A 13324-nucleotide genomic window follows, 5' to 3' on the forward strand; every position below is an offset into this window, starting at 1 on the left:
GAGAGTGTCAGTTTAGGAGAATGTAGAGAAGTTAGCCAGGAGGGCTAGTGAAAGGGGCAGCTGCAGCCAGGCGGACTGGCAGTGCCCAAATAGGTGGCGCTGGGATAAGAAGCCACAGGAGTGATTAATGCTGGACACTGACCTTTTACTACAAAAGTAAGGGACTTCGGGTTCCTGCCTATAACGGGCTTTTGCTCAAAAATCTGACTAAGGCTGGCCATACATGTTCAACTTTCTTGTACAATTTTCCTTTAGATTTACCAAAAAACATATAATATTAGGTCAGAACTAAATAATTTTCAATTGTGCCCAGTTAGGCAGGCCCTTGAACTACATAGTTAAAAGGTAAATCTAAAGGAAAATTGTACAAGAGAATTGAATATATATGGCCAGCCTATGTGCTGTGTCAGATGAACTAACATTAAGCTCAGTACACCATCCATACATGTCAGAAGACACAGTGCAGCACACATACAGCTCAGTACACCATTTATACATGTCAGTAATTGCCTGAGAACTTGTGAATGTGTGAGGAGCAATGCCTCATGGGACATGTAGTCCTGGGCAAAAACATCATTTTGTAAAAAATAAAAAAACCCAGTAGTGATTAAATACCACCAAACAAAAGCTCTATTTGTGTGAAGAAAATGATAAAAAAATTTGTTTGGGTACATGACTGTGCAACAGCGCTGAAAGCTGAAAAACAGCTTGGGCAGGAAAGGGGTGTTAGTGCCTGGTAGGCAAGTGGTTAATATAAAATATTTATATCTCCCTTCCACCCTTCATTTAGCTTCATGTCTGACTCCTAGTTATAATAACCATATATCCTACTGGGTGTATTTGTTATTTTGTATGATATAAGTAATATATATTATTACTTTCACTGTTTCACAGTATAAATTAACCTTTTATAGTAGTAATCTTTTTTTTGTACTATAAAGGGCCCATTTTAGTTTTTTTAACCCCATTATGACAGGTGATACACAAAAAAGCATGCTGTCGCTACTAAGCATATTAGGCCTGGTTCACACCTATGCGTTTTTTGGTGCTTTTTGCAGAAATGCTCTACCGTTCATTTACATGGTTTCCTATGGGACACATTCACATCTATGCTTTTTTTCAGCCGCTGCATATTTGGAAAGTGTCGAGGACTTTTTTTCAATGGAAAACTGTGGGCGTTTTTTTTTTTTGCTGCTTTTTGGTTTAATATACTTCAATGGAGAAGCTACAGAAAAGCATGTAGTGCGTTTTTGCTGCGATTTGTGCTTTTTAATCTGCCCGACAAAAAATTGGCCAAAAAAAAGCATAACAAATGCAAAACGCAAATTGCAGAAAAATCGCGTGTGCGAAAACGCAAACCGCACAGAAAAAAGCACTGCAGAAACAGATCAAAGGCAAACTGCAAAGGTGTGAACTGAGCCTTATGCTGGCCATGCACATATTTTCAGATGAGAATATTCATGCGAAAAATCTTTGTACATTCGCTGAATGAAAGAATGTCGTTTGAAAATTTCACTTGCTTTAAACATTCAGTTTAAAAAATAATGTAATTTCTGAATGCAAACCACAATACACTGTCTGAAAATTCCTTTGACCAAGAAGCTTTCTATTCTGCTTCTTCGAATTTTACCATCACTGTGGTCAAAAACGGTTGATTTGACCCCACTAATGATTAGAACATTTTTTTTTTTTTTTTGAAAGAAGACATTGTTTTTGTATGGCCAGCATAAGTGACAGCAGGTGCAGGGAGCTCTTATCAATCCACCTACTTATGACAAGGGAGTCTGTCATACATAATATATTACAGTTCTGTCTGAAAATCTGCAAAACAGACTTTTTTTTTTTTTTCCTTTAAGATAAAAAATGTGATCTCCGAGTCTGATGATATTTACCAGATTCAACCTCTAATATTATATACAGTATATATCTTTTCTGTCTGTTATTCTCAGAGTGGATTTTGCTCCCTAACCATATAGTTGGTTATTTATATTTACCACTGCATAGAGATATTTAAGAATAAATTGCCTTTTTTTTTAACTTTACATATTAACTAAATTATACACCACACATTTCTTAAGGTTATTATCCGATTAGTTAAAACAATAATCGGCCAACTAATCAATTCTGAAAAAAAATCATTAGTTGCAGCCCTAGAAGAAATGTCCTCCTCCTCCCCCATTCATAGAGCATTCTTCATTGCTGGAAGCTATAGTACAACTGTTATAAATGAAGGAGGGGTGCGACAAGGGCCGGCATAGTCAGCACTCTTGACGGGTACCTATGACAGGTCCTGCGGTTCCCATTAACCGGAAGCCCACAGCTTCCCCGCATCTGGGGGGGGGGGGGGAGAAGAGGACAAAAGATGTAAATTAAGATTTCAACTAAGAGGGGAGTCACCAAGACATAAGACATTTTTCATTCAATATAAGTACAGTCCCTTATGTTGATTTAGAAACCAACTCCAGGCAATGAAAAAACTATTCCTTGCAGTGGGGCTGTGTCAATACTCAAGGGTTAATAGCTTATTTTGTCTAGGGGAGGGGAGAAAGTTTTACTTACCTGACCCTCTGCTTCCCCAGTAGATGGCGCTCCCCCATGCCCCAGTGGTTAACTATCCTTTGGCATCATCACGTCTAATGCAGGCATATGGTCTTGAGGACCTAGTGCGGAGGATTTGGTAAGTAAATCCTTTTTTTTTTTTTGTTCCCCTAGACAAAAATGTTTGTAGTATTAAATAGTACATGTTGTATAAAGATGTACACTGAGCAAAAAATGGGACACCTGAAGCTGCATGAGAGACAGAGGGACAGTTGTAGGCTATGAATGTGTACAGCCGTGGCATCTGTTTTCTTACCAGTGGGACACTTTGTGGTGGACACCAGTTTGTTTGGGTTGTTACACACCTCATAAGATTCAGTGGATTGTTTGGGAATTGTTCTTTGCACTGTATTCAATGGAACACTTGTTATTTCATATATAGTTTTGAGTTTATTATTTGTGACTTTAGTTCACTACTTAGTTTAGAAATCCATTTTGGGCACTGTACTTATCGTTTTAAAGCAGGGGTCTCCAAACTTTCTAAACAAAGGGCCAGTTTACTGTCCTTCAGGCTTTAGGGGGGCCGGACTGTGGCCATCCTGAGTACAAAACGTCCTAGCTTCAAGGGGAGTAAACAATCCCCCATTGTTGATGCCATTGGGAGGAATTGTGCCCCGTCATTGGGCCCTTTTGTTGATGTTCTTGGGAGTAATTGTTCCTGGTCATTGGTAGAGTTACCACCTCATCCCTTTAAACCCAAACACCTTTGAATTACACAGGTTCTGAGGCTAATTAAAAGCAGATAAGGCACCAAGTGAGTTTAATTACCACCTTAATCAGCCACAGAACCTGAGTAATTAATATGCGTTCGGGTTTAAAGGGATGAGGTGACAACCATAGTTATTTAGCCTCATTATTGGTGTCATTCTGAGGAACTGTGCCCCATCATTTGTGTCATTGGGAGGAATTGTGCCCTTCATTGTTGTCAGTGAATAAAATAGCACCCCAAGGGCTGGGTAAAAGCACCAAAAGGCCACAGTTTGGAGGCCACTGATTTAAAGGAATAGCGTATCCATACCTCCCAACTTTTTAATAAGGGTATGAGGGACACCTATTAGCAAAGGTATGTAGGCATAGTCCACACCCCCTTAAAGTAGAATTATATCAATAAAATTCATTCGTTAAACCACAAGTGCTTTTTTTTTACCACTACTATTCCTTTATCTTGGCTTTTGAAAATTCTAAATTCAACCATTTAGAAATTGGATGAAAAGTTTAGCACTGGGAAACACTTTTTGAAAGATAAAAAGTGATTTTTTTTTTGATTTTTTTTTATTTTTTTTTGTGCAACGATCTAGATCAGACCAAAATGAGAAACAAATTAGATGGAAAGAGGGACTTTGTTCCAAATCGGGGACAGTCCCTCAAAAGCAGGGACAGTTGGCGTATCTATTTGTGGTGTAGAGGTTATAGGTTTTTCCAGGCTGTACACAAACGCCTCACAGAAATTGTGCTCTCTTTTTACACTCTACATCCCTGTGTGATGCTGTCAGTGAGACCTTCTTGTGTTTCCCTGACGTTTTCTCTATTAATGCGTACAGCTTTATAGTTGTGTTTTTATTTTAATCCAAACTAGGGATTGGAAACAAGGGCAGCCTATAAATATGCTTTTGTTGGTAAAAGCGCCCTGATAATTACTTTGGGAACTTGTTTGTTCTTATATAATGTTCTCAGTGTGTGAGTAATGGGATGGGCCTGGTGACTTCCTGGTTTGTGTTGCAAGTCTGCCTGTCTTAGTTTCGCAGTGCCTGCTTAATTTGCAGGTGGTTTTTGTGACTAATAGCAGGAATCTCTAGAACACACTGCATGAGCGTTTGGATTTATGGCAGGGGTCTGATGGAAGATATGAAAACATGACCTACCGGGCACACAGGGCGAGCTGGAAGGAACAGGAGTTTGAGGAGTTAAGGGTTGACTATGAGGACCAGCCAGATGGAAATGACCTGGAGTCACTGGGGTAATGTACAGCAATCTCTGTTCAGTACCTTTTTTTTTTTTATTACAGTCTATGTCATTGCTTTCCCAGATCACTCTGATTGGCACAGCCTTTTAAGGATATCCTGAAATATACATTAAATGTAAAGTATCTAAGCCACAGTCTGTGGCACTACAAGTAGCAGATTACTTCTAAGCCAAGTCTTGAGAGTTGCCAAAAAGTCAGATCCAGTCGAAACGTAAAGTTTACATTCTTCTGTTGCACTTTCAGGGCTTGTTTACCCACGTGCCACCCTCTGAAAAGCGAACAGTAGTGGGTTGCTCTTCAGAGGGCCCTATACAAGCTGCATGTTCTTCTCTCCACCTGTTTTAACGTTTCCCACAGACACATGGTTGCAGAGCATTTGTGGCACAGCCCTTTTCACTTGAAGGTAATTTGTTCAGCAGCAGTGAAAAAAAATCCCACGATATGTTTACAACCTACTCCTAAGGATGGGCTTTGGCGTGTTCACATAGTCCACGTGCAGAGCCCGCCAGGAAGTCGGCGCAGTGCTGCACTAATCACATGCATTGAGACATTGTCCCGATGCACGGCTGCAGAGATCAGGGAAATGTCTCACTGCCTGCGATTAGCGCAGCACAGTGTCGACTTCCTGGTGGGCTGTGCGAACACACTGGAGCTCATCCTTACCTCCTCTAGTCCTTGTGTTGGATTAAGGGAGGGTGGCACAACCTCCTGTTTTTTTACTGCTCTCCAACCGCAAGTGTAACATAACGCTGGCCATAGATGGATGAAATCTCGGGTGGTTAAGCAGGGACCAGCTGAGATTTGATCTATCTATGGGCAGGCTGGTTGTATCAAAAGTTGATCCATTACTCGTATACAACAGCCTGTTGGATTTTTTTTTTTTTTTTTCATGCAATCACCAGCAGTGACCATTGTGTTCTGCCAGCAGGAAAGGCTGCCGACTGGCAGAACACAATGGCTCTGCAGTAGTGAGGGATTCCTCCATCAACACAGTCAATCATCGAGCGTTTTTTTTTTTTGGTGGAAGGAAACAAAATTGCATCATCTATGGGCTGCTTAAGGCTCGGTTCACATATATGCAAATTGGATGCTTTTTTTTTTTTTTTCTACATCCAAATTGCATAACATGTAAATCGGACCAACTTTCAATGGAGCTGGTTCACACATGTGCAGGACCGCCGTGGTTTTAAAAAGGGTCCACTGCCACACTGAAACCGAGGCTGCATATGTGCCTTAGACCCCTTTCACATGTCGCTGCCCATATTTAGCCATCCGCTTGCTCAGTAGGGATCGCTCTGTTGATCCCCGCTGAGCCGGCGGATTACAAGTTCCGTCTCTGCACTCTGTGCAGGGACGAACCTGTCGGAGACTCCGCTCCGTTTTCATCGGATCCGCCGGACGGATGGAAAAATAGGACATCCATCCGTCTGTATTTTGCGGATTGGATGTCAGTGAACACGTCACCACTGACATCCAACTCTCCATAGAGACAATGGAGCGACCGTTCAGATCTGCCTGAAAAAACTGACAGGCGGATCTGAACGGTCCGCACATGTGAAAGGGTCCTAAGATCCCTTTCACATGTGCGGACCATATGTCCGTATTTCATCCATCTGTTTGCGGATGAAATACGGACATGCATGCATCCCTATGGGATAGCGGGTGTCTGCGGATGAACATCCGCTGACACCCGATATCGTCCGTCTCCGCAATGGTCCGATTCTGCAGACGGAGAAAAATCCTATTTTTCTATCCGTCTGCAGAGCGGATCGGATGAACATGGACAGACGGTCCGTGTTCATCCGATTTCCCCCCCCCCCCCCCCCCCCCATAGAGGAGAGCTGAGATCTGACGGGGCGGTCCCTGTACAGAGTGCAGAGACCACTCTGTCATCTGCTGGCTCAGCGGGGATAAACGGAGCGATTCCCGCTGAGCAAGCGGATGTTCACGGGGTGGATCATCACGGATCTGTCCCGTGTGAAAGGGGCCTAAGCCTTACACTTTTAATTAAGGATGCCGTGTTTTTTTTTCTTCTTAGGCTTGGTTCAAACTGCTGCAACATGGGATCCAACATGTGAGGCCCCAAGTCGCATGACATGTAAAATTCAAGGTTTCCCAATGAGAGCTGTCTCTTAACTGATACTACACAAGTCTCTTCAACTTTAGAAAAGGGTCCTACTCGGGTGTGATTTCAGCCCTTGTACAGGCTACTAAATAGCATCCAGGTCGGATCAAGTCAGAAGACAGGCACAGCACAAAGTCGTATAACTTTGCTATCACAGCAGTGTGAACCGAGCCTCCTACAGTAGGAAGGAAAGAGTCAGCGTGTACATATGTAAACAGTCTTGTCAAGTGCAACAGCTTTTTATATTTAAGGTATAGATAAAACCAAAACTTTTTTTTTTTCATGGATAGTGTAGGGAAGAGATAAAACACCTGCAAAGTTTCTTTTGGCCATTTGTGTCCTATTGGTACGTTGTTCTTCACTATCCTGTAGACGCATCAGGAAGTTAAAATCAATCACTGTAAAGATGAGGGAAATGCCCAAATAGTTGTCACCAAAACAAAACGCTAAAGGCATGGTGGAGTTTCCTGTTCTGGTGACAACTCAACATTTTTTTACATTTCCTGATGTTCAGCCCCAGTGACAGTGGTCACAAAACAATTAGAGAGGTTAGATCTTCCTAGCCAAGGTTTATAAGCCCTCTATCCAGAATTTAAAAATGTTTTTTTTTTTTTTATGAAATACACTTTAGTCGCATCTGATGGTTTGTGCTTTTAGCTCAGCATCTAAGATTTTATAAGGCTGGGATGAGTGTGTGTGTATATGTGTATGTGTGTGTATATGTGTATGTGTGTGTATATGTGTGTGTGTGTGTATATATATATATATATATATATATATATATATATATATATATATATATATATATATATATATATATATATATATATATATATATATATATTATAATTTGTGTGTTACTTGAAAAAAAAAGCTAGTAATTCATGACTAGATGACATTTTTCAATACTTAGTTCTTTAAGCCTTAACACAGGGATATAGATTATTTTCTGCCACGTAACTGTCTTTTGCAAATCTTATTATAAATAAGTCGCATTGATAAAAAAAAAAGGAACCTTACCCTGGTGTGGTTGTCTAAACTGAACCTATTGTTTTATGGTTCATGGCAACAGGCATTTTAGTCAAGCATTGCGTTTTACATTCAAACACATGAGGCTATATTTGAATAGAAGTGTTTTGTTAAGAAAAGGCTGCATGCGACCTGCTTTGCTTTCAGCTCAAACGCATGCCAAAGAATATGTGAACTCTCACCTTGTTAAAAACAACCTATTCAGTTTAAATAAGAAATGCAAGCAAAACATTTGTGTGTGTGTATAATATACAATAACTCACAAAAGTGAGTACACCCCTCACATTTTTGTAAATCTTCTATTGTATCTTTTCATGTGACAACACTGAAGACACTGTTATAATGTAAAGTAGTGAGTGTACAGCTGGTATAACAGTGTAAATTTGCAGTTAACACCCCCCCCCCCCAAATATCATAACACACAGCCATTTAATGTTTAAACCACTGACAAAAGTGAGTACACCCCTAAGTGAAAATGTCCAAATTGGGCCCAATTAGCCATTTTTCCCTCCGCTGTGTCATGTGACTTGTTAGTGCTCCAAGGTCTCAGGTGTGAATGGGGAACAGGTGTGTTTAAATTTGGTGTTATCGCTCTCACTCTCTCATACTTGTGATGGAAGTTCAACATGGCACCTCATGGCAAAGAACTCTGAGGATCTGAAAAAAGAATTGTTGTTCTACATAAAGATGGCCTAGGCTATAAGAAGATTGCCATGACTCTAAACTGAGCTGCAGCACAGTGGTCAAGACCATACAGCGGGTTTAACAGGACAGGTTCTACTCAGAACAGTCCTCGCCATGGTCGACCAAAGAAGTTGAGTGCACGTGCTCAGCATGAGATTGTCTTTGGGAGATGTATGAGTGCTGCCAGCATTGCAGCAGAGGTTGAAGGGGTGGGGGGGGGGGGGGGGTAAAGCCCCATACACACTATCAGATTTTCTGCTGATTTTTTTGCCTTCAGATTTACCAAAACTATGCAGTGCAAGGGCCTGCCTGATTGCATATAAATTGAAACTCCTAAGGTTTGACCTCATATTATATGTTTTTGGTAAATCTGAAGGAAAAAAATCAGCAGAAAATCTGATAGTCTGTATCAGGCTTTAGACTGTCAGTGCTCAGACCATATGTCATACACTGCATCAAATTGGTCTGCATGGCTGTCATCCAAGAAGGAAGCCACTTCTAAAGATGATTACTAGAACCATATCCTGTGGTTTGATGAGACCAAGATAAACGTATTTGTTTCACAGAGGGTGTTAAGCGTGTGTGGCGGCAACCAGGCGAGGAGTTCAAAGACAAGTGTGTGGGAGGGTCTGGGGCTGCATTAGTGCTGCCGGTACTGGGGAGCTACAGTTCATTGAGGGAACCATGAATGCCAACATGTACTGTGACATACTGAAGCAGACCATGATCTACTCCCTTCGGAAACTGGGCTGCAGGGCAGTATTTCAACATAACGACCCCAAACACCCCTCCAAGACGATCACTTCATTGCTAAAGAAGCTGAGGGTAAAGGTGATGGACTGGCCAAGCATGTCTGCAGGCCTAAACTCTATTGAGCATCTGTGGGGCATCCTCAAACGGAAGGTGGAGGAGCTCAAGATCTCTAACATCCACCAGTGATGTTGTCATGGAGGAGTGGAAGAGGACTCCAGTGGCAACCTGTGAAGCTCTGGTGAACTCCGTGCCCAAGAAGGTTAAGGCAGTGCTGGAAAACAATGATGCCACTCAAAATATTGACACTTTGGGCCCAATTTGGACATTTTCACTTAGGGGTGTACTCACTTTTGTTGCCAAACGTATAGACATTTAATGGCTGTGTCCTTGAGATATTTTGAGGGAAAATCTAATTTACAGTTATACAAGCTGTGCACTCCCTACTTTACATTGTAGCAAAGTGTAATTTCTTCAGTGTTGTCACATGAAAAGATATAATAAAATATTTACAAAAAATGTGAGGGGTGTACTCACTTTTGTGTGATACTGTGTGTCTATCTATTTATCCCTGCCTCTACGCGCACATGAACTTTAATGGCATCCCAGTCTTAGTCCGTAGGGTTGAATATTGAGTTGGCCCACCCTTTGCAGCTACAACAGCTTCAACTCTTCTCTTCTGGGAAGGCTGTCCACAGGGTTTAGGAGTGTCTATGGCAATATTTGACCATTCTTCCAGAAGAGCATTTGTAAGGTCAGATACTGATATGGACAAGAAGACCTGGCTTGCCGTATCAACTCTAATTCACCCCAAAGGTGTTCTATTGGATAGCGGTCAGGACTCTGTGCAGTAGTGTGAATATTCCTATCGCACATGTTCCTGGCAAATGGCTTCTAGAATGGTGGGTGCTGCAGCGATTACCAGCTGAGCCCTGGAAACATCAAGCAAGTGTACATATTTGCCAGCACACCATGGATCACATCACAGAGATAAATGCAATGTTTCAGAGCCACGCAGGGCCCCTTCGTCAGGCATGTGATGACTCTGTGCAGGCCAGTCAAGTTCCTCCACCCCAAACTTCCTTATCCATGTCTTTATGGACCTTGTTTGTGTACTGGTGCCCAGAGATACTAGAACATGATGGGGTTTTCCCCATTGGCTCCCGCTGCTGTCAGTCACATCCAGTGACACGGGGTGGGGCCAAGTCCTGCTGCCTGTGTCAAAGGACGAAGCAGCAGGACTTGGGAGTGCCCCCATGGAATGCAGCTCTCCGTGGGGGGAACTTGATGCGGTGGAGGAGCCAGGAGCGCCCGCGGGGGTCTCCAGAAGAGGATCGGGGCCGCTCTGTGCAAAACCCTTGCACAGAGGAGGCAAGTATAACTCTTTAGAAAACCCATAGTGCTCTGGGATTCATTTATTTATTTGTAAGACCAATATAAGTTTTATATACATATTGTGTATAAAACAGATATTAAAAAACAAAAAACAAAAAAAAATCTGTTTAAAATATTTAAAAAAATCTTTTCTGAACCTCTTTTTATATAATATCATGCAAAGGCCCTTACATTTTATCCCTTTTTTTTTATAAGCAATTGGTTTCATCTTCTCAATGTCTTTACATTCACTATTTTTATTATTATATTTATATAAATGACTACAATAAAGGTACCAAAGATCGAACAAGACCATAGTTGACCATAGCCAACAACATTACTCATATAAGACATGACTAACGTGTCAATGTTGCAACCAGTCAACTTATGTAAACAGATGAAGACATAGACCATCAGGATGTAAAAACCAATCGGCATGACAGAAAAAAAAAATGGAAGGAAAAAATGGACAAATCAAGGATTCAAATGTGGCCTCATAGCCAGTGAATCTGCATCATAGAACTGATCAGGCTTGCCATATGTCCATGTCGATGTTCAATCTAGCCTAGGTAAAATGGTTAATCTAGACTTGTATCATAAAGTGGGCACGTAAAGGACCTAGTTTGGACCTCTCTACTATCCGCCTTATCTTCTGGTTGTAACCCAAGCACAAGGAGAACATTAGCTTTACGTTCACTTGTTGAATACATATGTGTGTCATATGTAAAACATTCATAAAGTTCAATATTTGATATGTATCAGAAATTCAGAAGTACTATGTTTTGGCAGTAGATGGCATTGCAAGTAATCGCTAGAATTTATGATTTCTGAAACAAGCATAATCTTTCTGTCTCAAACGTAGACCATATACAAAGGGTTTTTTGCAGCATTGGCTCTGTTGGAAAAAAATCCCCTTCGTGAATTTCCCTTCATTGTGGTTCACAAAGGAAAAAAGGCAATAAAATTGTATTTCTCAAGTAGCAAAGATGACCACAGTCAGGCACAGCAGATACATTACAATCTGACCATATAATCAACTTTAGATCTTCCAAAACTATGGAATATGAGGACCTACCCAAATCATCCAATCAATATCTAGCCAATCGGGCACTACATACAGTATTGCAAGTATGTGTGGTGAGCATAAAGTAGTTGTAAACCTCAGAAACGAAATATGAACAAGGCATAACCCTCTATAGTGTATCTCAATTAAGTGCACTAAGTGTAATTTCTTTATGCTCTTTCGTTACTCTTGTTATCAGCATGAATCACTTCTGACAGATTTTCCTGACACCAAGAGAAAAAAAGGTGACAGAGGAGGGATCTCCAGCTGATTGACAGCTTCAGCTCTGTTCCTGTGTAAAGGGGGTGTTTCCCTTTTCTCCAATCAGCTCTCAGAGCTCTCCTCACTGAGCTCTGCAGAGTGTAACTTCAAGTGATACTAAAGTCTCGTATTTCTTAGTTAAAAATAACAAACATGTTATACTTGCCTGCTCTGTACAGTGGATTTGCACAGAGTAGCCCAGGTCCTCCTCTTATCTGGTCCCTCTTCAGCTCTCCTGGCTCCTCCCTCCTGTTGAGTGCCCCCACAGTAAACAGTTTACTATAGGGGTACCCAAACTGAGCCACAGCTCCCTCTGTCCATTCCAGCAGCGGCCCAGCCCCATCCCTTTTCTCTCCTCATTGGCTGGCTGACTGAGTTTGACAGCAGCAGGAGCCAATGGCGCTGCGTTGCTGTCTCAGCCAATGAGAAGGGGAGTCCCGGGCAGCTGGAACTAGATGGAGCTCAAGTAAGTATTAAGGGGGCTGCTGCACACAGAAGGCTTTTTATCTCAATGCTTAGAATGCATAAAGATAAAAAAAAAAAAAAAAAAAAAAAAAAAAAAAAACCTTCTGACTTTACAAGCCCTCTCAGTTCTCTGTTCCCCTTTTTGCTGAACTCTGACAGGCTTTACAATTTAGCACTTTAAGTGGCTGTAAAGAAGAGAAACTGAAGACAGATGGGTACAACTTTTGTAGAAGGATTTGTTTTATCTCTGTATCATCTGAGGCCAGTCACTTCACTGGGCATATGTAAGGCCCCTTTCACACGAGGCTGCCCGTATTTAGCATCCGCTTGCTCAATGGGGATCACTCCGTTGATCCCCGCTGAGCCGGCGGATGATAAGTCCGTCTTTGCACTCTGTGCAAGGATGGACCTGTCACAGTCCGCTCTCCTCTATGGGGGGGAGGGGATCAGATGATTACAGACCACCTGTCCATATTCATCCGATCCGCCAGACGGATGGAAAATAGGGTTTCCATCTGTCTGGATTTTGCGGAGCGGATCGGGGCGGATCGGATGTCAGCGGACATGTCACCGCTGACATCCGCCCCAAAGTTATACACACTCAATCAGTAATAAAAGGGTTTCCAAAGTCCTCTCTACCCTCTTAAAAAAAAAAAAAAAAAAAGAGGAGACAAGATTAGAGCAAGATATAGAGTAATCTTGTCTCCCCCTTTTTTTTTTTTTTTTTTTTTTTTTTTTTTTTTTTTTCGAGGGTAGAGAGGACTTTGGAAACCCTTTTATTGCTGATTGAGTGTGTATAACTTTGCAGTAGCGCCTTGGACCCTATATTCTTTCTATAAAACTTTGCACATCCACGGCCTTCTCTAGGGGACTGTGGAATTGTAGGGCGGCAGCAACCAAGTTTATAAGCTTAGCGCGGCTATTTATGTGGCTATGTGGTGCCTGCATTCGTGTTCGTTTTTTATTTTTATTTTTGTTTGTTTTAGTTTTTTTTTCTGTTTTCTCCTGGTGA

At 41.6% G+C, this 13324-nt stretch overlaps 1 protein-coding gene across 2 annotated transcripts in view; it reads left to right on the forward strand.

Moving 5' to 3' along the window:
* The first annotated feature begins 2593 nt into the window (after window positions 1–2593).
* The window catches only part of DAPP1 (dual adaptor of phosphotyrosine and 3-phosphoinositides 1), a 143429-nt gene continuing 132698 nt past the window's right edge, over window positions 2594–13324 (forward strand). Inside the window, exon 1 of one of the 2 annotated variants that reach the window (XM_077476618.1) lies at window positions 2594–2677. In XM_077476618.1, coding sequence (XP_077332744.1) covers window positions 2637–2677 — 41 coding nt within the window. In that variant the 5' untranslated portion in view covers window positions 2594–2636. Of the gene's footprint in view, window positions 2678–4284; window positions 4556–13324 lie in introns of those variants that run through there. The other variant, XM_077476617.1, reaches the window with a different exon arrangement.

This window comes from Lithobates pipiens, unplaced genomic scaffold, assembly GCF_037356315.1.
Source record: "Lithobates pipiens isolate NorthernLeopardFrog02 unplaced genomic scaffold, aLitPip1_a1.2 Scaffold_13, whole genome shotgun sequence".
Classification (NCBI taxonomy): Eukaryota; Metazoa; Chordata; class Amphibia; order Anura; family Ranidae; genus Lithobates; species Lithobates pipiens.